We start from the raw sequence: 22144 nt of genomic DNA, 5'->3' as shown, positions 1-22144 counted from the left end.
TGATTTGCCCTTAAATAACTAATTATCAACAAAGGAGAAAAGACAGCATTAAAAAAATGTGATAAACCTTCATGAACTAGTTTAAAATGAAGAGACTTACTTCCTTGGATGAGTTAAAAGACTGAACATAGCAAAACATAACAATTTAAATGAACTGTTAGGAACTGTAAATAGTAACTATAAATACATATATTTATGTAGACACACGTGTTTGTATGTGTATATATACGGAGGTTGCTTGAAAGACCAGGCAGTTTTTCTTTTCCTCTCTCTTTCTCTCCCCCACCCTTTTTTTTCCTTTTTGAGTAAAGGACCCAAGAGATTGCCTTTCACTTTGAAAACAATCTCTAATATCAGGAAAATGCGCTGTTTGTTTATGCGTACATAATGCAAGTTTGTCCGCCTGGGAGCTGCAGCAAATGGGAGAAGTATGCATGGATTTCACAGGTAACAGGATTACGTGGGCACATAATTGATCCATTTGGAGGAAAAAAATGACAGTGCTCTAAAGATGCCTAGGCTTTGGAGATGGAGTTTATGAAACAGGCATTTGTAAATTCAAAGGAATCAATATGTCAATTTTATTACATCTCAGAACCAGCTGGGCATTAAAGGAACAGTAGCCTTTAAAAAAAAAAAAAATGCAGCTGCATATTTCCACATTGTCTACCTTTCTTAAAGGGCTTGGGATTTAAGGAAATGAACTCCAAAATTTCTACCTTTTTAGAAATTAATTTATGTTGTCAGAAAAGAACAGTAGTTTAGCAGTTTCGGAGCTGTCTACCTAACCATTTGGTTAAAATGTCTAACTTAAACATTATAATTAATCTATTAATAGATATAGGTAATAAGCAGAATAATAACTCACACAGGCTGCATATAGTCAAGGATTCATTAGATTCATATCTACATTGTACTTTTCAGCAAAGTCTAGATTTTACTTCTTCACTGATCTAAGAAGATAATTTAAGAGCTAAGCTTTGTATAGCCCAGAAAATTTGGTCTGTGCAAATATGAAGTCCTGTTTCATTTAGAGTTTTTGACAATTCAAAAAGACCAATCTATTTTAGATTAAGTTCCCAGATAGTAGGATCTGGACAACAGCCATAAGAGATGTGTATGGGAGGTGAAGTCAGGATTTTTTTTTAAAGGTCCCAAAAAGCTTACACAACTAAGGATGAAATTTAGAAGCTATGAGCTGGTCCCCTTGTAGATGATGCAGTGGCTCCTTTCCCACAGCCTGCTGTGGACTGCCGGCTGGTACCGCCAAGGTGAGCCGTTCTTTGCATGTTCTCATCTCTGCTCCCCAGACTCCTGCTCCTGAACACCCTAGATCCATTCACTTACAACGAAGAGAGCCCCGTTTTCCTCTCTCCCCGGGCAGTGAGGAATTCAATACCACGAGAAACAGAAACACAGCATTCAGACACACATTTGTGTCCGAACTCTGATTCTGCCACTTATTTCTCTGTGGCTCTGAGTTTGTTTCTTACCCTCTCTGAGCTTTAGTTCATAATGCTTAAAACAGGGTGATTGGGAGTATTGAACAAAATTCTAAGGGCAGTATCTGGAGCTTAGAAGACACTCAGGAAATTCTGATTATAACTATTTCATGGCGTGTCTAATCAGACTACCAGGAATTCTGTGATAGAGGTACTTCAGTTTCTGGGCCATGTTGAAACACTCTTAAGAAGAGGAAACAATAACCATAAGCTGAGGTGTTCGCTCCTTTTCAGTTCTTTAGGATTGTTAAAAAATAATGGTGGGCAAAATAAGCCTGTCAGAGAAGGTCAAATACCGTCTAATCTCACTTATATGTGGAAACTAATGAACAAAATAAGTGGACGAGTAAAATAGAACCAGAGACATGGATACATGGTGTAGACCGACAGCTGTCTGACGGGGGATGGGTGGGGTGAACAGGATGAAAGAAGGTGAAGAGAGTAGCAAAGAACATACATGCATAGCCCATGGACACAGACAACAGTGTGGGAGGGCCAGACGGAGCGGAGGGCGGGGCCTGGGTGAAGGTGGGAAAATGGGGAGGCAATAGGGACATCTGTAGTAATGTAAACAATAAAAAATGTTAAGTTGCAAAAAAAGAAAAAAGAAAGAAATAGTCATGGTGCTTGGCATGGTCTTCTACCTCTACCTTTCCAGAAAGTAGACATGGTACTTTTCCTCATAGGAACAACGCCTTCTAAAAAATTTCCTCCAAGAATGTATTCTGAGCTGACCTTTATCACAGCCCTTACAATATCCGACACCTGTGTGTCTCCTCACAACCGTGTGACTGCCTTGAGGACGGTCTTGTCCATCTCACCGTCACCAGTGACTGGCTGGGTGCACGGAACACAAAAACCATGTTGTGAAAGCGAGGCCGGACTTAATAGGAGGACAAATACATTCTACTCAACTGTCTTCTGAAAAGGAATAGGGCGGGTACATGAAAGATGTAGTGTATATTATAATATCTAGGAAAAAAAGCTGTTGTAACTTATGTTAGACTCCCTACGACCCTATTAATATCTTGAACCCTACTTAGTGACAGCTATGCCATTTTGTATATTTGGGATTTTTTTCTTTTTCTTTTTTCTTTAGTTATATTTAAATGAACTGGCTTTCCACCTTTCTCGATGATACCTATAAGACCTGTCAGTCAAGGAGGCAGACAGAGAGGCAGTGTGGGTGCTCAAGAGAGCCTAGGCTTTGGACACCTGGACTCAACTGTTTTCTCCTTCGTACCAGGAGCAAGTTGCTCACCCTTAACCATGTCTCCATTTCTCTCAATGCCTGTGTAATAGGGTTGTTGTGAGGACATACTGGTAATAGGTAAAGCATCAATCTCATAGTAGGTGTATAATGTTGCCCACCCTTCAATATTCACTGAGTGTTTACTTTGGGTTGGCACTTGAAGAGTTCCCCCCTTGCTCCTTCTGTCAGTCAGTCAACATTTACTACACACCGCTGGTGGATGTCTTTCTTATCCCAGTTCCAAAGTTCCTTAAGAGAACTGTGCTAGGTTCTGCTCAAGGAAATGAGCACGTGGAAGTACCTATCGTGTTTGGAATCACGATCGTTGTCTTCTGCCTAACCTGACTGCTTCTTTGTTCCCACCATCCTTTTTAGTGATGAACCAGTTTGGCATTTCTGCAAGGCTTCACCACCACTCTGTGCTCGGGTTTCTCAGATCTCTCTTCTTCCATGTCCTTTGAAGATACCAGAAAAGAAGATGCATTAAGGTCTCTTGACTTTGTTTGCCGTGCAACTATATGGATGGGTTAGTTAATAGATCAGATTAAAACACTTTGTTTGATTCTACTTAAGCATACCAGAAATACATTCAAAATCTACAGCTACAAAATGTAAAGAAGGTAGTCCAAATATAGTACTACATAATGAGGCTCCCTGTTGGTAGTATATAAAGCAGTTTAGAGTATAGCTTCAAATTCTAATGAAGATCATTTTAAATTTTGCACTGAATTGTGAATTTAAAATTCCCATGTTCTCCATAAGTATCTGAGGAGGGGCATGTAAATACCATAAGTGAATTAATTACTGCCTTAAGTTGGTAAAGCATGTGTGAATCCAAACTTTATTCTTGAACTTACACTTCTCTTCCCAAGGCTTTTTGAACCATTTCCTATATGCTGAGCTCTGAGTACCTATTCAACTGCTGAGGACATATAAAAAGGTATTTTTCTTTGCATGGATTAAATGTTTCAATCTCATGAAATCACTAGCACAACAACAAGTCTCCCCAGGACCATACACATGTGTAACATGAAATGCATAAAGCAGACAAGAGATAGTTATAATAAAGAACATGAAAAAAAAAACCCACCTTAACTTCTGTCCCTCCTTTTAATATCAACAGTATCAGTTTCTTTGAGAGGAGACGAAAGATTAAATGGCAAGAATATCTTCAACACTCCCTTCTGTTTTGGTGATGTCACATGGGACCCCTGAAGTTACTGGACAACTTTTCCGATCTGACTCTTTTGAAGTAAACCCACGGAGAAGGGGAAATGGGGGTGCTGTTAGCTCATGGAAGGCGCCCACATGGCACCCACACCAGCTCCTTCAGAGACTCCATAATTTCCATGGAAGGGCCAGAGGCCCTGCCAATATCTGCACATCATTGGCATGATAGACCATAACAGCTTCTTCTGAGCCGTTCCGGTCTATCGTGTCAATGCGTACTCAGGGAGCCCTCAACGCACGGATCATTGACACGGCACTACATAACGGCTCCTTAGCAGCCATTATTGGGTATCAAGTCAATGCATACTCAGGGAGCCTTTACCGCACAGTCCTGCACAAGCAGACGCACTCCGAATACTAAAATTCCGTAGGAAAATTAGTCATTGCCCGTGTGTGATCGCTGTTTTCCATTTTGAATGTTAACCATTTTGAGGAAAGGGTGAGAAGGGAAAATACCAGAAGAGTCTGAAAAGTCCTTAAAATAAGGGTGCAAGAGCTGGAAGGGTGGGGTGGGCATATGGACGGCGAACTTCTAATTTTTTCCTTTCCGTGGCCTCGTTTTAATTGTGTCAGAGTTCTAGAAAGCACTTCAGGCCACTGAGGCCCTTTTGCAGGCAGGGTACAGCCCAGAAAACCTTTTTTACGGTTCAGATATAAATCCCCGAAAATGTAGTGGAAATGATGACAGGCTCTCTAACTATAAAATAACAGTAATAGGTGCCATTATAATAATCTTACAGAACTTCACACATCAAAAATATCACTTTTATGATGATCTCTGCGAGAGATTTCAGTTGGTTGTCATTCCAGACTTTTAATAAATAACATGTTGAGTAGGAGCGTTTCTGCAAGGATCGAAATAAAGTAATGATAATGATGATGACAGTAATAATAATATAGCCGCCATTTAATATATTCTCACTATGTGGCAGGTACTTTGTATACATTATCTCATTTAAATTTCTCAGTAGATGTTACAAATCAGGAAACTGACTTATAGCAAGGTTAAATAACTTGACTGATGTCACACAGCTGCTAAGGGACAGCAGTGGGGTCTGGTGAGAGCCACACTCTTACTCTGACATCACTTCCAACAGTGATATGCTTTGGGGAACTGCGTTTTCATTTAGGCTATCCAACCCCTTACTGATCAGGAAGCTGAGGCAGGGTAGGTGTAGTAATTCCTCCAAAGACTAGAGTCAGAGTCCATACCAGAACACAAGAGCACAAAACCCTCTTTCTCTCTGACATGTTAGCCACAAATACCACTTGGGAATTTCAGAGACTTTGCTGGTGTTTTAGAAGGAATGTCCACTGTTGCCCACGCTCCTGCAAAGAAAGATCTTGCACCAAATCAAAAGGGTGCGAGTTTGCTGTTGTTGGTATTTTTTTTCCTTTTGTGTTCTGCTCACTGACTGACATCTGCTATCATGCTAAGCAGGTGTTCCTATGTAAACGAACGTGCCCTGTTTGTGTTCCGCCATCCTCGCTGCTGCGCACCCAAATGAGCAGCGTGATTAAGAATCCTGTAAATTTTTGAAAGGAAACGGATGGCTACCCTACTAGAACATAATTACACCGTTCCAACATCCGCAGCTCACTGCTGCAGCAGAGTTGGAGAACAGCAGAAATTAATAATATATAATAGCATCATTCTTGTAATTTATAAATGAAATAAAGTGGAGAGGAGATTCTGCTGATACGCATTTTCTCTTTAATTCTAAAAGACAAAGTATAGATTAGAATTTTAGTGGGGTGAAACCTGGCCAGCAGTCTCCTACTAGTTGCCTGATTCATGATAGGAGCGTTTTTGCTTAGGGGAAAGAGCTAATGTCTTTGACTAGGCCAGGGGAAAAAAGAATGAATAAACAAGGCCCACTAAAGCAATGCTAGATAAAGGGGGTCTGAAAAGCATCTTTGCAAATTGTGTGCCCACTGTATTTTAAAAGATATTACCGCTTTAAGACTTCAATGTGTGTTGCATTTTTGCTTTTATTATAATAACATACCACCGTAGGTCAACCCCTGTGAGAAAAGGGGAGGCCTGATCAGTTAAAGATGTGGTCCGGCATGAACTTCACGTTGGAAAGCATTTGTGTGAGTTCTGGAGTCAGCTGTACCATGCGCGTATAGCGAACGGGACCGCACTGCATACCGGAACGTGTGTTCATAGGGTAGGTGGCATGCTGTGTGTTTTTTAGCCACACAAAAAAAGTAGGTATGTCTTTTTTAAAAAGAAAACATTATTTTGAGCACCCTGAATGTGCCAACAAACTCTTGTTGTAAATCATCCTTAGAGTTAAAGGAGTTGATTCTTAGAGTTAAAGGAGTTGAATCACGCCTTTCAGCCATGTTTGAGACATAACAGAACTTCCCAAAGAGGCAAATAAGTGATAGGTTGAAAGTTGATAGTACATGTCTCTGTGAGATTCAAAGGTTTGTCCCCCACGGGCCCAGTTCCCATGGCACGTGCGCACGCGCGCCCGCGCGCACACACACACACACACACACACACACACACACTGACCCACAGGCAATTACCCTTCAGGAAAATAATATTTATATTATTAAAATATTGTTATTTAAGCAACTTTTTCCTGCTTAATTCCAAAGAATGACAATGCATCCAAAAAAAAAAAAATCAACGTGGACTTTTTGCTTTAATTAACCTTAGAGAACATGAAAATACGATTTGCCTTTCAGGAGAAGCATGTCCATTTAAGATGCTTATTCATTTGAGCAGTATTTATTTAAAGGTCCCCTTGAGTATTGCTCTATGTATTTTGATTTGGTTCAGAGAAAATAAATTCATTTAATAGATTTATTTCATTAACAGGTATTTATTTAAGTGGGTTCCACTGTATTTAAATCTCCAAACAGTTTCCATTATTTCCTTGCTTACTTGCTTCATGTTGACTAATTTTAATAAGCCTAAGGTGCCTAGGGTCTTATTGAGTGTTCAGTTTGATCAATATGGTTAAATTAAAATTGTGCAAAATATAAGCAAATGTACTCTAACAACACAGTGAGAAATGTGCTTTGCCCTAAGCATTGATTGGTGTGCTGTGGAAACGGGTGTGCCGTGGTGGATACCTCCGAACTACCTAGAAACAGCAGTTCCCCCAACCTCCTCCCCATCCAGACACACCCAGGTCATCTCCCACCCATGTACTCAGGCCAGGGGTTAGGCACGCCCACTGAACTAGAAGAGGAAGGAGATTTATGTCAGGTGTTTTGCTTTTTGCTTTAATGGAAAGCAGAATGCAAGACTCAGTGAAATCCTATATAAAGGGGGAAAAAGCTAAGATCTTATAAAAGTTAAGCTCTGACTATCACTAAAATGCTTTAGGCTATGTCAATTGAGGAATGAGGAGCCTAGTTCTTTTCATTTTAATTGATCTGAGAGCGAGAGGAAGGGGGAGAGAGAAACATGGATCAGTTGCCTCCACAGAGCCCTGGGAATCAGAACCTGAAACCTTTTGGTGTACAGGACGATGCTCCACCCAACTGAGCACACTGACTAGGGCCTAGTTCCTTTTTAACAGAATAATTTTTAATAAATTCAGTTGCAGTTATGCTTAAATCTTAATCATTTGGTAGCTTTTATTTTTTTTTTAAACTTCTTGCTTGTCAAGTTTGATTTGGCAAATTACAAAAAAAACCACCCCTAATTTCTAAAGTATACCAAAAATCAGCCTTGCCATTAGTATTGCATTTGAAAACCTAACATAACTTAATAGCATTCTAACAAATCCAATTCCTTCTATGTAATTACAAAGCTAAAAAGATAACTAAGTTCATTTTCCCCCTTCTCTTTATTTTCTTTTCTTGCTTGGTTTTTGAGATTCAACAGGAATATTAAGTATGCTTAATATTCAACATCAATCTTTTTTTATTTTTTTCTTTATTGATTTTAATAGGAGAGGGAGAGAGAGATAGAAACATTGATGAGAGAGAACATCGATTAGCCACCTCCTGCATGCCCCTCACTGGGGATTTGACCCACAACCTGGGTAGGTGCCTGAATGGGAATCAGACTGGCAACTTCCTAGTGCATGGGTCAACACTCAACCACTGAGTCACAGCAGCCGGACCGTCGATCTACCACAATTACTTACCAATCATGATTATATATCATGCAAAATCATTCCTAATAAATGTTGGCTGTTAAGGCAGTTTTTCTTTTTCTACCTGTTGAGTAGTCTTGTATCTGTCTTTAATTTTCTTGCTAAGTGATAGGTACCACTTCATATTATTCCTTCCTATATGTCCATACTGTAAGTGCACATGAGCATAAGTTGATTTTATCAAAGGTAAATCAGACGTAAAAAAAAAAGATAATCTAGGGATATAAAAACATCAAAAACACCTTATCTCGAAAGCAATGATTGTATTTAGGAAAGTGTGTTCTATTGAGATGAAAGTCATTCTCTTGTTTAAGCTGACCACGTAGGTCTATGGGCATAATGAGAATTTGAAGTTTTCTTTTAAATTAAATTCAGTGCTTGAGTTTCTCAACCTTTTAATAGTATAGTTTAATAGTTTGAGTCTTAAAATCATCAGAAATGAGTCAACTAACACAAGTTCAGAAGAACTGACTTTATTTTTGTAGCAGGGCCAAGAAAAATACTTAAGTTTTTGTTTAGTTTTGTGCATGCTAATCTTGATTTTTCTCAGTGTTTTGCATGTTTTGAGTTTTTAATATCAAAGGTATTGCTCTTTGTAAACAAGTATAAGTTTACCCAGGCAGCTTCACTTACACCCTTCCCTTGTAATCAGATGTGAAAATTACACCCTCCCTTTTGGATACACGATAATTACACATTTCAACATGCAAAGAATTGTCTCTGTTTCAGTTGTTGGAATGAAAAAGCTGAGACAGTCAGTAAAATATATTATTATATTAAAGATCATTTCCATAATTGTTTTCGGGATTTGTAATCAAACCATGATCAAGGTAGTTCTAGTTTTTAAAAGAATCCACATGGAAATAAGGAGCGGATAAAATTAATGGCCAAGTTCCACTTGAATAACCATTCTCTTATTTTGCAAAAAAGTGCAGTTGAGAAAAACACATTGTATTCTTTATTTCAAAAACTATTTTAGTATTTTGACATTTTCTTTCTCATGAAAGAAAGAAAGACTTTGGTTTTTTAATCCTCACCGATGATATTTTTTCATTGATTTTTAGATAAAGTGGGAGGAAGAGAGAGAGAAAGAGAAACATTGATGTGACAGAGACACATCGATTGTTGCCTCCCACACAACCCCGGCTGGGGTCGGGGATCGAACCTGCAACTGAGGTACGTGCCCTTGACCAGGAATCGAATCTTCTACTCTTCAGTCCTTGAGCCGACGCTCTAACCATAGAGCAGCCTGCCGGGGCAAGACTATTTTTAATGTAGACCAAAAAAAAAAAAAAAGGTAAAAACCTACATTTTTATGATCAACATGAAAGGGTTAGTAAGAGGTGAGGTATAAATACAATAAAGGGATCTTTTCGAGCAAAGTTTTGTTTTTTTAAAATGCTTGGTTATGTGTTGTTCTTTTTCAAGTGTCCTTTTGAACCAACTATTAAAGTTTTGTAAACTCAGGTGGGGTCTGGGTACCTCAAACTTCATAATCAGATTTCTAGGTTCATCTGAAGGGCCACTTACAGTATAAGGTAAAGATATATGTCAGTGAGGGTATGAGACAAATTAAAGGGTAAGAAACTCAGAGGTTTCGAAAAATAACACTGACTCAAAAATATTTTTCCCTCTTTGCGAGGGTTAAATTATTGATTCCTTTTACTTTTGTAAGCTAAGAAGAAAAGGAAAAGAAGAGAGAAGGCAGTGTTAGTTGATTTTATGGTTTCTTGGAACAGTTTTCTTAAAGGAATATCCAGCTGATTGGTTCCCTGAGTATTAAAATTCTTTTCTTTTCATCCAAATACTGACTTAGGTAAGTGAGAATACATACCCACGTAGTCCAAATTTATTTTTTAAAATTCTAGCAGATCTTCTGGTTCTGAAAATGCCCCCACTCGATTTTCAAATATTTGGAATTAGATGATAATATAAATTATTACTTATCTATACATCCTTTGCTATTTAAAAATTATTGTATAATCTGACTGGTATTTAATAACTCAAAATACTTTCCCCAGAGAGCATTCCTATATTTTCAGGACTTTGGAAGAAAACAGAATTGAACTGTTCTCCTTATAGGCCTCCTCCCTTGTCGGGTAGAAACGGAAACAGAGCTGGCGGAACTAGGATTTGAACCCCGATCTTCCGACTCCAGATCAGGGACAGGATCCTGTCTTGAATGTTCATTCCTTGGTTGTGGTTGTTGATCGTTTTCTCCCCACATCCAGTGTGAGATGATGTCTTATTTTCCGGTAAAAGATGCTCTGCTCAGAAGCGTCAGGTTTCAGTCGTTGTGAACACCCGGAGTGACGTGGCTGGAACCGGAGAGTCCGGGGTGCTTATGTGGTGACCTGCATGGAGCCACACGTTCTGAAGCCAGGACTCTTCGGTGTTACTGCTTCTGTGTCTTGTAGGAAGATTGGACAGCTGCTTTTTTAGGTGAGGTGTTTCTGTAACTCCCGTGCAGGCTGGGCAGAACGCTCAGAGCAGGTTTCACCTGGTATTGACATGCACTTGGCAGTTAGTGGGTCCCTACCCCAGTCCCGTTCCAAAGGTGAGCAAGCCCGTGTTGGCGTGGAGAGGGTGGTGAGAAGGAAGAGTCGCTGGTAGGAGTCCGTGGAGGACAGGAGAGTCTCCGGGACAGAGTGAAAGGCCCTGGGCTCCTGGCCCCTTGTCAGCATCTACCTTCTCCACATGTAGCTTCACGAGCAGAGGCTGTGGCCGTCAGGGAGAATGTTGGGTGGGAGAAGTCCAGAAGGAGCCTTTTCTGGTTGAGCCACATGTCTTCTACCAGTTTGCGTTCCAGCAAACCAGCTGGCCTGTGGAGCTCTGGGATCGCGACCTGGGATCATGGAAAAGGGCTGGACTCGGTTCCGAAGACTTGGACCTCTGGTGCCCCCAGCCCTGCCATCCAGCCTCAGCATGGCCGTGGCATATCCCTTCACCTCTCTGGGCCTCGTGTCCTTAGCTGTAAAATGTAGGGATTGGACAGAGATTGCAAACTGGTGTCTGACAGATGTGTTTGGTTTGGCTCATGAAGTATTTTAAACACATTTGAATTCATTGCCAATATTGAAAAACTGAGCAGTTTCCCTCAGAAATCTAGATCTCCAGCTCCTCTGGAGAACTCGGAAGATCTGACATCTCTGGCACACGTGGCCACGTGGAAAGACTGAGGGAAATACTCTGGATACCCCATGAGAGGGATCAGCCACCTGCTTCACCTGCTGAGCGTGTGGAGACCTTTGAGTGTGTGACCCTGCTTCTGTCCAAGTGATGTCAACATACACAGCAGAATGCTAAAACATCTGTCTATAAAATAAGCATCACATAAAGTTGGAGATATTTTGATCAAATAAACAGTCCTATTTGGAACGCACACTTACTTTGAAATCTGATGGGGGAGGCAGGTGTAGCTGAGAAAAGGTTGCTTTGAGGGTAGTCACAGGAAAGGTTTGACTGTTGTCTACCCAGCAAACTCTGCAAGTATTTTATAAATTATCCCCAAATTAACTCTTTAAAACCCAAAGCAAATAATGTAGGCCCCTTCAGTTAACACAGCATATTTTCACATCTCCCACTTAACTAACATCTCTAATCTTCTCTTTAAATATTGTGGTTCCTAAATTTTTTTCTGATCATATGATTGCCAATGAATTATGTTGGCCTAGGAGCTACTTGCTCTTCTTCAAAATTAAAGAAATTACATTGATTTAGAAAACCACTCTTTTATCAACCCCTTTTTCAGATAGGTTCAGTGTGAACACAAAGAGCAACACTTGTAACGAATGGGTATAGAGTGTTTAATATTGTACAAAGTGCTTTGACAGAAATATCTTATTTGATCTTCATAACAATTCTAGGAGATAAACAGAGAGGTATTAAACAAGGAATCTGAGATTCAGAAAAATTGTTAAACTATTAGAAAGCTGGCCCGATGACTTAATACATGGAGGAGCCAGGAATCAAAACTGCAGCCTCTGGTTTTAGATAGGTGCCTTCTATGGCATACTTAGGTTTCCAGAGTCGTAGGAGGCAGGCAAGTAGGTAGGTAGGTAGACAGACATCTTACCTAAACAATGACTTTTTTTCTTATGAATGGGCAAATTGTCTCAATGTTTTTTAAGTTGGATGATGAATTTTTTTTTGTAGCTCTTCTTAAGTCAATGCTGGATTTTTATTAAGGGAAGCTAATACATGTATAAAAACTGGCCCTGGCCAGTTTGGCTCAGCAGTTAGAGCATCAGCCCGTGGACCGGAGAGGCCTGGGTTCGGTTCCCGCTAAGGGCATGTACCTTGGTTGCAGTTTGTCCCCGGCCCTGGTTGGGGTTGTGTGGGTGGCAGCCACTCGATGTGTCTCTCTCACATGGATGTTTCTCTCTCTTCCTCTGTCTCTCCTTCCTGCTCTATCTAAAGATAAATGCAAAAAAAAAAAAAAAAAAGCCCAGCCAGTGTGGCTCAGTGGTTGAGCATCGACCCATGCACCAAGAGGTCGCCAGTTTGATTCCCAGTCAGGGCACATGCCCAGGTTGTGGGCCAGATTCCCAGGGAGGGGGCGTGCAGGAGGCGGCCAATCGATGTTCTCTCTCATCGATGTTCTCTCTCATCGATGTTTTTATCTCTCTGTCTCCCTCTCTCTCTAAAACCAATAAAGAAAAAAATATTTAAAAAACAACAATTCATGGATAGCACAGGGAACAAGTTAAGATGCAAGTTTTACAATAAAATAATGATATAGATGGATAAGGGGCCAAAAAATTATAAACTAGGCAGACCAATGTTTATGGAAAAATAAGATTAGGGGAGAGTTAAACTGTAAAGTAACAAAGTAAAAGAAGTATTGAAAAAAGAGATTAGAGAGAGCTGAGAAGAAATATAAGGAGAAATAAAAGATGAGAATACTGTGTGGTACTGTGAGAAGTGACACCTGTCTCCCAGAGGTGGGACAGAAGTGGGAAGTACTGCAGAGGAAGCAACAAGTAGGAAGTGAGGGAGAAGAGCCTCCAGGCCCGAAATCTGAGCCGACTGCAGGAGAGGGGAAGGTGGTGAATACGGAAACATAGGAAGGAATGTCTTCGGGAATTTAGAAGCTAAAAAGGAAAACAAATATTAATCGCCAATCTCTGGGAAGGCAGGATCAACAACTTTGGATTACAAGCAAGGCAATTAACATGGTTATAAGGAAAGAATAGAAATTAGAAAGAGCTAGAAACAACCTAAATGTTCACTGATTAGTGAATGGATAAAGATGTGATGTGTGTGTGTGTGTGTGTGTGTGTGTGTACATTTACATTGTTTCCAGCTCTTATTAATATGTACACACACACACACACACTCACACACAACGGAGTATTACTTAGCCATAAAAAGAAGGAAACCTTGCGACTTGGGACACCATGGATGGGCCTAGTGAATATTTTGCTGAGTGAAATAAGTCAGACAGAGAAAGACAAATACCATATGGTTTCACTTATATGTGGAATCCAAAAAAACCAAAACAAATAAACAAAGCAAACCAGAACCCATAGATACAGGGAACACATCAGTGGTTGCCAGAGAGGAAGAGGCTTGGGGGTTGGACGGAATAGGTGAAGGGGTCATTTGTATGGTCACAAAAGGTGATTAGATGTATTGGGGTGATCAATTAGTAGTGTGTACAAAGATGACTTACTAGGTTGTACGCCTGAAATGCATATAATGCTATAGACTAATTTTACCTCAATAACAAATGCAAGAAATTAGTAAAAGAAATCTTTGGATTTTAAGAGGCAGGAAGAGAAGTGATATAAAAGGGAAAGAAGGCATGTGTGGAAAGTAGAATGAGGTGAGAACCATGGTAGGTGGAGGTGGAAAGGAAATGAGTCAGGAAAGACATGACTTGGACCACCACAACGGCGCTGACGCAGCAGAGGAAGCCATTCACAAGGAACCAAAGAGAGAGGGGGAGAGAGAAAAGCTGCAAAAAAACAGTGAACAAGGAGAAAGTGGGAAATGGGAAGGAGAAAAAACAGTGAATCAGAGTTATGGAACTAAAAGCATTGAAAGTAGGAATGAGACGTACAAGAAGGAGCAATTTTTAACTTTTTCAAGTTTCCTGAAAGGTGAGGTGACCCTGATGCTTCTCTCTGTGTCTGCAGGATCCAAGCACTGCAGGGAGTGGGAGAAAGGGGCGAGAGGCCATCAGCATTTTTTGAAACTGTTCCTCCAGTAAATTCATAATTCATGTAAAGCGAGAATCATATCCAAACATCTATGGCAAAACGTAACTCTAGATAGTAATTTGCATTTCTTATACGAAAGACCTCTTCAGTTTTTAGTTTGGTTTGGTTTACAGATTTTGCATATCAAAGGTGTTTTTGTAGATTGTATTTTAGAAATCAAATTGTGTAGCTCCTTCCACAGACAGCTCTTTACCTTGATACTGTATACTCATTTATTTGGATTAGAATACTTGCCTGCTCTGGATGGTCTAAATGTGTCCTCCATGGGCTCCCCCAGCTATTTCTAGTCTCCCTCTTTAACTGACTTAATGTAAAGCCTTGGCAATACTATTTCTGTGTCACTGTGAAAACAGGGTGAACAATCATAACAGGCATAAGGAGAAGGAGGAAATTGGTAATCTGCCCTTCCCGTCACTCCTTGCCCCCCAGGAGTAGCTGTGTGACCAGGGACAGAGGAGGGAAGGGCCCTGCAGAGGATTCGTTTATCAGAAAGGATAGACAATCCCTCTGCCATAAATGCAAAAGTTAAGAACCTAACGCAATTCTCTTCAATGCTCAATTGGATCTAATCGCTTTTTCCTTCCTTCTTTCCTCATCCTTCTCTCCTGTTTCCTTCCATTATCCCTGACCCCTTCCAAGATCTTCACTTCAAATATTTAAATGCCTGAAGGAAAAAGCAAAATCAATGTGTTGCCATACAAACAAGCAATCCTAAATTTGTTAGACACCAGATTGAAATAAATTCTCAAAAGTAACTATGTGTCTGAAAACTTTTTTAGTTCTAGACAGGATATGAATGGATATGTCTTTCGTATCATGAAAACGAATGCTTATGTACAACCACCTGAAGGAAAGAAAAATGCCATGGGAATGACAATACTTATTTTACAGGGACGAGGAAAAATTGCCAAATGGCTCTTGGAGCATTTACTGCACTTGTTCTTTTTTTATTTTTTTAAACTTTAGCATGTAGAGAAACTAGAGATGACAGGCAGGTAACTAAGTAAGAGGACAGCGTGGCAGGCAGAATCCCTACCATCAGGGAAGAAGGAATCTTCAAGACATTGCAAAGAAACTGAAGTTCAGGATTGCAGACAGAATGTGGGGGCAGGTAATATTTCAGAAACAGTTGTCCCTAAACATTCTTTAAATGCTAAGTCACCCATCTTTTCCCCCTCTTGCTTCCTAGAATTAAAGAAGTTCTTCCTTAACTTAGGTTGCTATGCAGAGATGTGAAATCTCATTGGCTCCGAATGCTTTCCTGTCTAGGAGGGACTACAGGGAACTCTGCTAATGTGCATATTGATGTACCCTGTAGCTTCAGAGATGATGAGAGAGCACGTTACTTATTTCCACAACAACAAAGCTACGAGAAATTTGAAAGCAGCCAGTTATTTTACCTGGGGACTGTCTCCCAGGTGAGAGGGCTCTGGAGCCATGGAATTGAGATGTGGGGGCAGTCCCGTTTCCTAAAAAGTTTTATGGGGAGCCACAATACCATCCCCAACAACGACAAAAAGTTAGACTGTTGCTTTCATTTGCGTTCATTGAGTCAAATGTGCCTAAAATATGAAAAAGACATTATTAAGTTCATTCAGAGTGTATTTTATTTGTTGTTTACTAAGCTGGACTGACATGATATGATTTGTGCTTTGCGGGGTCACAACAAGCTACTAGCAGGACAATTTGCTGAATCAAGAAGATGATTGTGTCTGGTGCCAGTCAGTCGCAATTAGGACCAGGATCAGGGGGGCCCAGGGCTTGTGCATCGTCTTGGGCTCGCGGCATAGAAATCAGCTCACCTGAAACTAATTGTCACAACGGAGCCCTTATGCAAATGAGCCCTGGGGTTAGCGTGGGAAAAGAAAAACTGTCGCAAAGATAGGTGACCTGCTGAGCAGGGGGTCTGTTGCTGGGGAAATCTTTGTTCAATGAGTTTAAAAATGTTTTCATTGTTCAAAAAAAAAGCGTACCCACTCACCGAGAGCGTGGCAAACACACTCATCTAAAATTCCAATAAAGCAGAGGGCTGCTTTGGAGCATGCAATAAATGGGGAGTCTTTATACTTTATAAGGGCTAGAGCAGGAAAATAATTTTCCTTTGCAAGGGCCTTTAAAGTTTAGATGCTGCGATTGCAGAGCGGCCTACCTTGAAAATTAACTTGGAAGGTCAGGCCTACTGCTAGCCTGGTAGGACTTCTAGTGCCTTTGCTACCTGCATTTCAGCTGTCTGAATCCACACAGCCGTGAAGGATGCCTGTGAACCAGACAAGAAAGGCCTATTTTCTAATTGAACTTTACTTTTATCTCAGGTAGAAAAGAAGGGCCAGGAGAGTTCCCTACCACATGGCAAAAGAATCCAAGAAACAATGGAAGTTTCTTCAATTGTGGTTTCTCAGATGTTCACAAAATTAAATAAAATGCAAATACGGTGAATTTCTAGGACACGTTATGCAGCCCAAGTGACAATTAGTTGTAGAAATTTATCAAAATAAAAGTAAAAATTATTTTTTAAATTATAATTTACTTCCCTTTGACAAAAATAATTTATAAATTAAAAGTGTCAAAATTCAACCTTACTATAGCTCTCCTTTGACATATGTTCAAAATGTTCAACTTTAGGAAACTAGGTGAAGAAAATTTGTTTTAGGGAATAAGCATTTTGATAAGCTATTGTAACTAAGTTGCCTTTGTGTGCTTAAGTGATTTTCAGCTTTTCAATCTTGTGTCCCTAAAAAAGTACAGGTTAACATATTGATACTGCTTAGCTGTTCACTGAACATTTATCAGTGACATATTCAATAATCTATATTTACCCAACAGTATAAATTTAATAACCAGGAAATGAAATAAGGTATCCCAAGTTTTTGTGAGAACAGAGATATTTTGTGTCTAGTGATTCCAAAAGAAGAATTCCCATAAAAAATTGTAGGTGAGAGAATAAGGAAGTTGCATTGCATTCGCATTAAATACAAATGTTATTTTGTTTGGCAAATTACTTGGTCTAAGAAAATAAGTGTTTTCATTGTGTTTCCTAAGGGCTGGATTGAAATTGAGACTTGTATTTGATAAATAGGCAAACTTGGGAACTACCTTGATAGTAGCCATCACAAAAACCTTAAGCCAGTTAGGTTTAAACAAAGTGTGATTTAATCACAATTTATATTTAAAACAAACAAACAAAAAAATCAAGAAAAACCTCTTCTGTCCCTTCACCACTGTCTGAAATAATTTCCACATATAGGAGACATTTCACAGTGGGTACGAAGTGCTCAGCTTTCACTCATCAAACTTTAATCCGGTACTGCATTTTAGTTTTTGAATAAAGAACACTTAAAAAATTTAGATGCAAATTATTTTGCATTATTCATGATCTAAGTGTCCTTGTAGATTTAAACACTTCTGAGGCCACCTTGATTCAAGTAATTACCTAGGCCCTCACTGCTCCGTCATGAATAAGGTATTTTGTACAAGTAAAGTGTGCACCCGATGAGCTTTTAAAGTGGCTCTACACCGAACTTGTGTATTGCTTCTCGTGCATGAGTGAGCCGAACATGCGTCGCAATCTGTCTCAGGTGGGAAACCCTGGCAGGGCATCCATGGGTGACGGAATGAAACCCGAGCGCCTCTCCCCACACACATGCTCTTCCTTTGTCTCTTCTTAAGAATCTCCAAGTGAGTCTCCTAGCTGATTCGCAGTAGCTGTTTTAGAACCTCAGAGAGCAGGAGAGGCTAGGAAGGGGACCGAGGGGGAGTGGCAGTGATTCGGCCGGACACCTCCACAGCCAGAGTTCATTTCAGCGCGCACTTCTCAGGCCGCCTCCGCGCCATCAGCAGAGGCTCCTGCACGAGGTAAGAAGGCTGGGATTGTACGTGGCTCTGTACAGCTGTCTCCCCATCTGCCAGCCTCGATGCCCCAGCTATTAGAGCTGGGGTCTACCTCCGCCCCAGTGTTCTTCACAAAATGGAACTGGCTCCCAACTCCAAAGCAACTGAAGAATGGAAATGAAAGTGACCACACCGCACAAACCTCTCAGTCCACCCACATGCGCACAAAAAGAAGGTTCGTAAGAGTTAAATATAATTGGCTGAAGCTTGTAGCTGGCGTTTGTTACAAAATGCCCAAGCCTTTCCTTTCCAACTCCGTGGCTTTGAAGAATTATAGGAATTTTATGATGTGCTATTGGAGTTATACTGGCAGAGATTACAGAAAAGGGGTTAAAGTTGGTTTATGGTAGAAAAAAATTATGCAGAAACCAATAAAAATAAACACACTCAAGTAGACTAAACTTGCTGGGCTTTTAGTTTTAGTTTAACAAAGGAAGTTTAGATGAAAGTAAATGTTGCAGCTTTTAGAAAATTAGTTGACAGTTATACTTGATCATCTTTACTACACAGCGGTATAATTAATATTTAAACATTCTAATAATGCAGCTTGCTTTGCATGCACTTTTCAGCCTCACAACAGTATATTTTATCTGGAATTGCGCTAGCATTTTCTTGGGTGCTGCCCATTTTCATAGAGTTAAATTTAAAATAGAGTAGGGTTTTGCTCTTATGGCCAGTAAAACATCAATCGGAGGGTGAACAGGTTTCATACATCGACCAGACAGTTTATTATGAAGACCAATATTTACCCCAGATAGGAGATACTATATAAATTTTGTTTCATTGCCTGGTGAACGTTTTTAAATGACTAGAGTAGATAAAGTTTAAAAGTTGCATTTGGCTATTGTCCGCTCACCTCTTACTGTCCAAAACAGAAGAGTTTTGATTGTGGAAAGACAGTGTGAAATGAGTAGGTAGTACATGAAACACCGACCCGCTGGAGTCTGCCCATGCACTAAGACATCTGATGTACATAGTGAAAAATTTTGGTTTTCGATACATGAAATCGTTTTGGGAGCATCGTCTGAGTTGTGACAGCTGACTACCCAGGAATGCAGTAAAACAATAAAACTAGTAAAATATAGAGAAGTAAGCTAATTGAGAGAAGACTGAGCTAGTTTATTTTCCCATGAGAAGTTTCTTCCTGTTCCAGTCTCGGGGCTGTAGGTGGTGGGGAAAGTTGTTTCAGGTGCTACCCTCAGCTCAGTGCCTTTGAAGAGGGCAAGGTGCCCGGTGTTCTTGATCTTCCTCCAGCGTGAATGGTGAGAGAGAGCGTTCTACCTTTCTACCCTAACCTCAGTGGCCTTTCATAGAGACGGAATTTGCACGCACCTATTCGCTGCTCATTCTTGATAAGTGAGTAGGTGTGCTGGGCTGCAGGTCTATTTTGAGAGTCAGCCCCTGTTAACTCCTTGAGGCCCGCGTCAGGACAGGCCTGTGGGAATCCTGTCATTTAGTGAAGCATGAAGCCAGGAGAGATCCACAGCCACACGTTGGGCCATCTCATGTCACTTAATTCTGTGAAGCCGTTGGAACTGTGGTTTGCACAAATCAAATGGTGCAGATGAGAACTGCAAAATTGGGCAAGTTTGCTTTTGAGAGACAAAAGATGAACAATATAAAAATAGTCAATGTGCATTATTACTACAGAGAAGCGATACGTAAACGAAGTTCCACATTGCAAGAACCGCAGGGATCTTGTGTAGTAGCCGTCAAGGGGTGGTTTGCACTGGCTGTTTTATTTCCTTATGGCAGAAGGAAGTCATTTCACAGACTCGTGGACATGATCATGTTTATTTCTGATACTCAGAAACTGAAGCAGCAGTTTGGACTCTGCATTTTATAGGGTTTGTTTTGAGAAAAGGAGTTAAGTGAACTCAGCTTAGAAGTAACCAACACATGGACTATTTAAAACCTGCCACTGAGGTGGTAAGGTAGAGATAAGTTGAACCCAACTGCAGTCACATGTGTGGGTTTGACAGATAGGTAAGTCCAAGAATGGACAAAATTAAAAGCATTTTTCATATGCTAATCTCCACCTGCACAGGAATCTTTTTTTTTTTTTTTTTTTTTAAGGAGGCGGCCTTCTGACAGGGTAAATTCAAGAGCTGTCTATCACCAGGACATTACTTCTAGGAATTGTTATGACACATACAAAAAAAAAAAAAGAAGAAGAAGAAGAACTACTTTTATAAAAAAAAAAAATTCTTCCATAGATTCTCAATCCCATGAGGTGTCATGACAGCGGTGAGCCAACAGTTTAGGGAAATAAAAAAGTGACCCAATACCTATAGCTTTTAAACTAAAGTAATATTTCCCTCCATATGTAATTGGTTCAAAATGATATCTGAGGAATTACATTTTTAGTTGCCAGTTGAGGTCAGAGCGAAAACAATGATCTGCCGTGCCTTTCTGGTGGTAGGTGCATGCGAACTTCTTAGTGAGTGTGAGAGACAGCGGGGATGTCAATCAGAACCTATAGATTAAGCCACAGCAGTGAAATCTGAGAAGGTTTATAACAAGTAGGTAATAGTTTCAGGCCTCTGTGAGAACATATAAACTCTAACTTCATGCTGGGACGAAACAGGGCAGGACATTTGAGGTAGAGGGTGAGAAAAACTGTTCTCTTATTATGACAAAGCCTCTCCCATACTTGTTTAAATGCCACTGGGCTGTTATTAATGCTCACCCTAGGTTTCTCTAGGTTTTACATTATTGTACAAAAAGCTTTGGGAGTTTCCTTTAATTTTGATAAATATTCAAATGTGTGCATAGTTTCTGCACTTCAGTTTTGAATGATAGAAAATTTCCCATGCTTGTTGAGTTTCCTTTCAAGTAAGAAAGTAATTCTTGTAATAAATAAGAATGTTGTGTTTCTTTTTCCCAATATTATCAAGATATTCCTTACCTTAGCTTATAAATTCAAAATTAATGGAAATGAGAATCAAAATAGTCCAAGAGAAATCTTGAACATCAAATGGTGACTCAAAAGAAATGGACAGTTATGATTATTTAATGTAACGTCCCACCTTTTTCTAATAGAGTCTTGGGCCTCAGGAAATTATGGTTAAAGTCCCTATACCTGAGTTAGAACCCTCAGTTATTATATGGTACTCTTTGGGGCCTTATGAATTAAGCTCTAATCAATGATTTCAACAATGGTGTCATTTATAAAAATACTCTTCTTTCCTGAGAGGTAACAGTCAGAGAAAGTTTCTGGCATGCTAGTTTTCATGTGGAAGAGGAAATTCAAATAATAATGTACTTAGGCAGTAGATGAACTGCTTTGTTTTGGCTTTATTTATAGGGAAACCTGGACACAATGGTCGTGTTATTTTTTTTAAATGGAACTGCAAGTCTGATGCCATGTGACCAGGCTGCTAACATGAAGGAGAAGAGTTCGTATCATTAACATTCTTTGATTGGAGAGCACATTAGGAGGTAGATAAGGGAGAGCGCAGGCAGCCCACCTCCTGGCCATGGGAGGACAGTGCCTGGAATGTCTGCAATGTGTTTCTATTTTTGTCACACCTATGTGTGGCCACCCATCTGGTCTGAATCAATCAGTCTCATCCCAGGGCTCTGCTTCTCTCCCAGCTGAAATAATACCCTCCTTTCCCAGGGCTGTGCATTAAGGAGGTCACTGTTCACCGCTGCCCAGGCTAGGCTGTTCTGTTCGCAAGGCTGCATGTTTGTAAATATTGGTGAGCCTAGGAGGAGGCACTGGCAGAAATTGTCTTTAACATGGATATTTTACGGATAAGCTCTGCTACTTGGAAGTAGTACTCGGAAAAGCTGGATGAGTCATTTGGAGAAATGTTTGACCCCAGAGAGTGAAAGAATGATGCTATACCACTTTGTATACATACATACATCCTGATTTTTTAAAAATGCAACTTTCTCTGCCTCCGTTTAAATCAA

General features: G+C 40.1%; 1 protein-coding gene across 16 annotated transcripts in view; it reads left to right on the top strand.

Annotated features, from left to right (window-relative positions):
* The window catches only part of ZEB2 (zinc finger E-box binding homeobox 2), a 130984-nt gene that overhangs the window by 24774 nt on the left and 84066 nt on the right, over positions 1-22144 (top strand). For 4 of the 16 annotated variants that reach the window (XM_036253602.1, XM_036253600.1, XM_036253601.1 and 1 more), the window contains one exon: positions 3130-3280. The exons of 11 other annotated variants lie outside the window; for them this stretch is intronic. In XM_036253602.1, the coding sequence (XP_036109495.1) occupies positions 3205-3280 (76 nt within the window). In that variant the 5' untranslated portion in view covers positions 3130-3204. Of the gene's footprint in view, positions 1-1252; positions 1272-3129; positions 3281-22144 lie in introns of those variants that run through there. One more of the 16 variants, XM_036253603.1, reaches the window with a different exon arrangement.

This window comes from Molossus molossus, unplaced genomic scaffold, assembly GCF_014108415.1.
Source record: "Molossus molossus isolate mMolMol1 unplaced genomic scaffold, mMolMol1.p scaffold_m16_p_11, whole genome shotgun sequence".
NCBI classification, from domain to species: domain Eukaryota; kingdom Metazoa; phylum Chordata; class Mammalia; order Chiroptera; family Molossidae; genus Molossus; species Molossus molossus.
The sequence above is the reverse complement of the archived record's forward strand: the minus strand, read 5'-3'. Positions and strand labels throughout refer to the sequence as shown.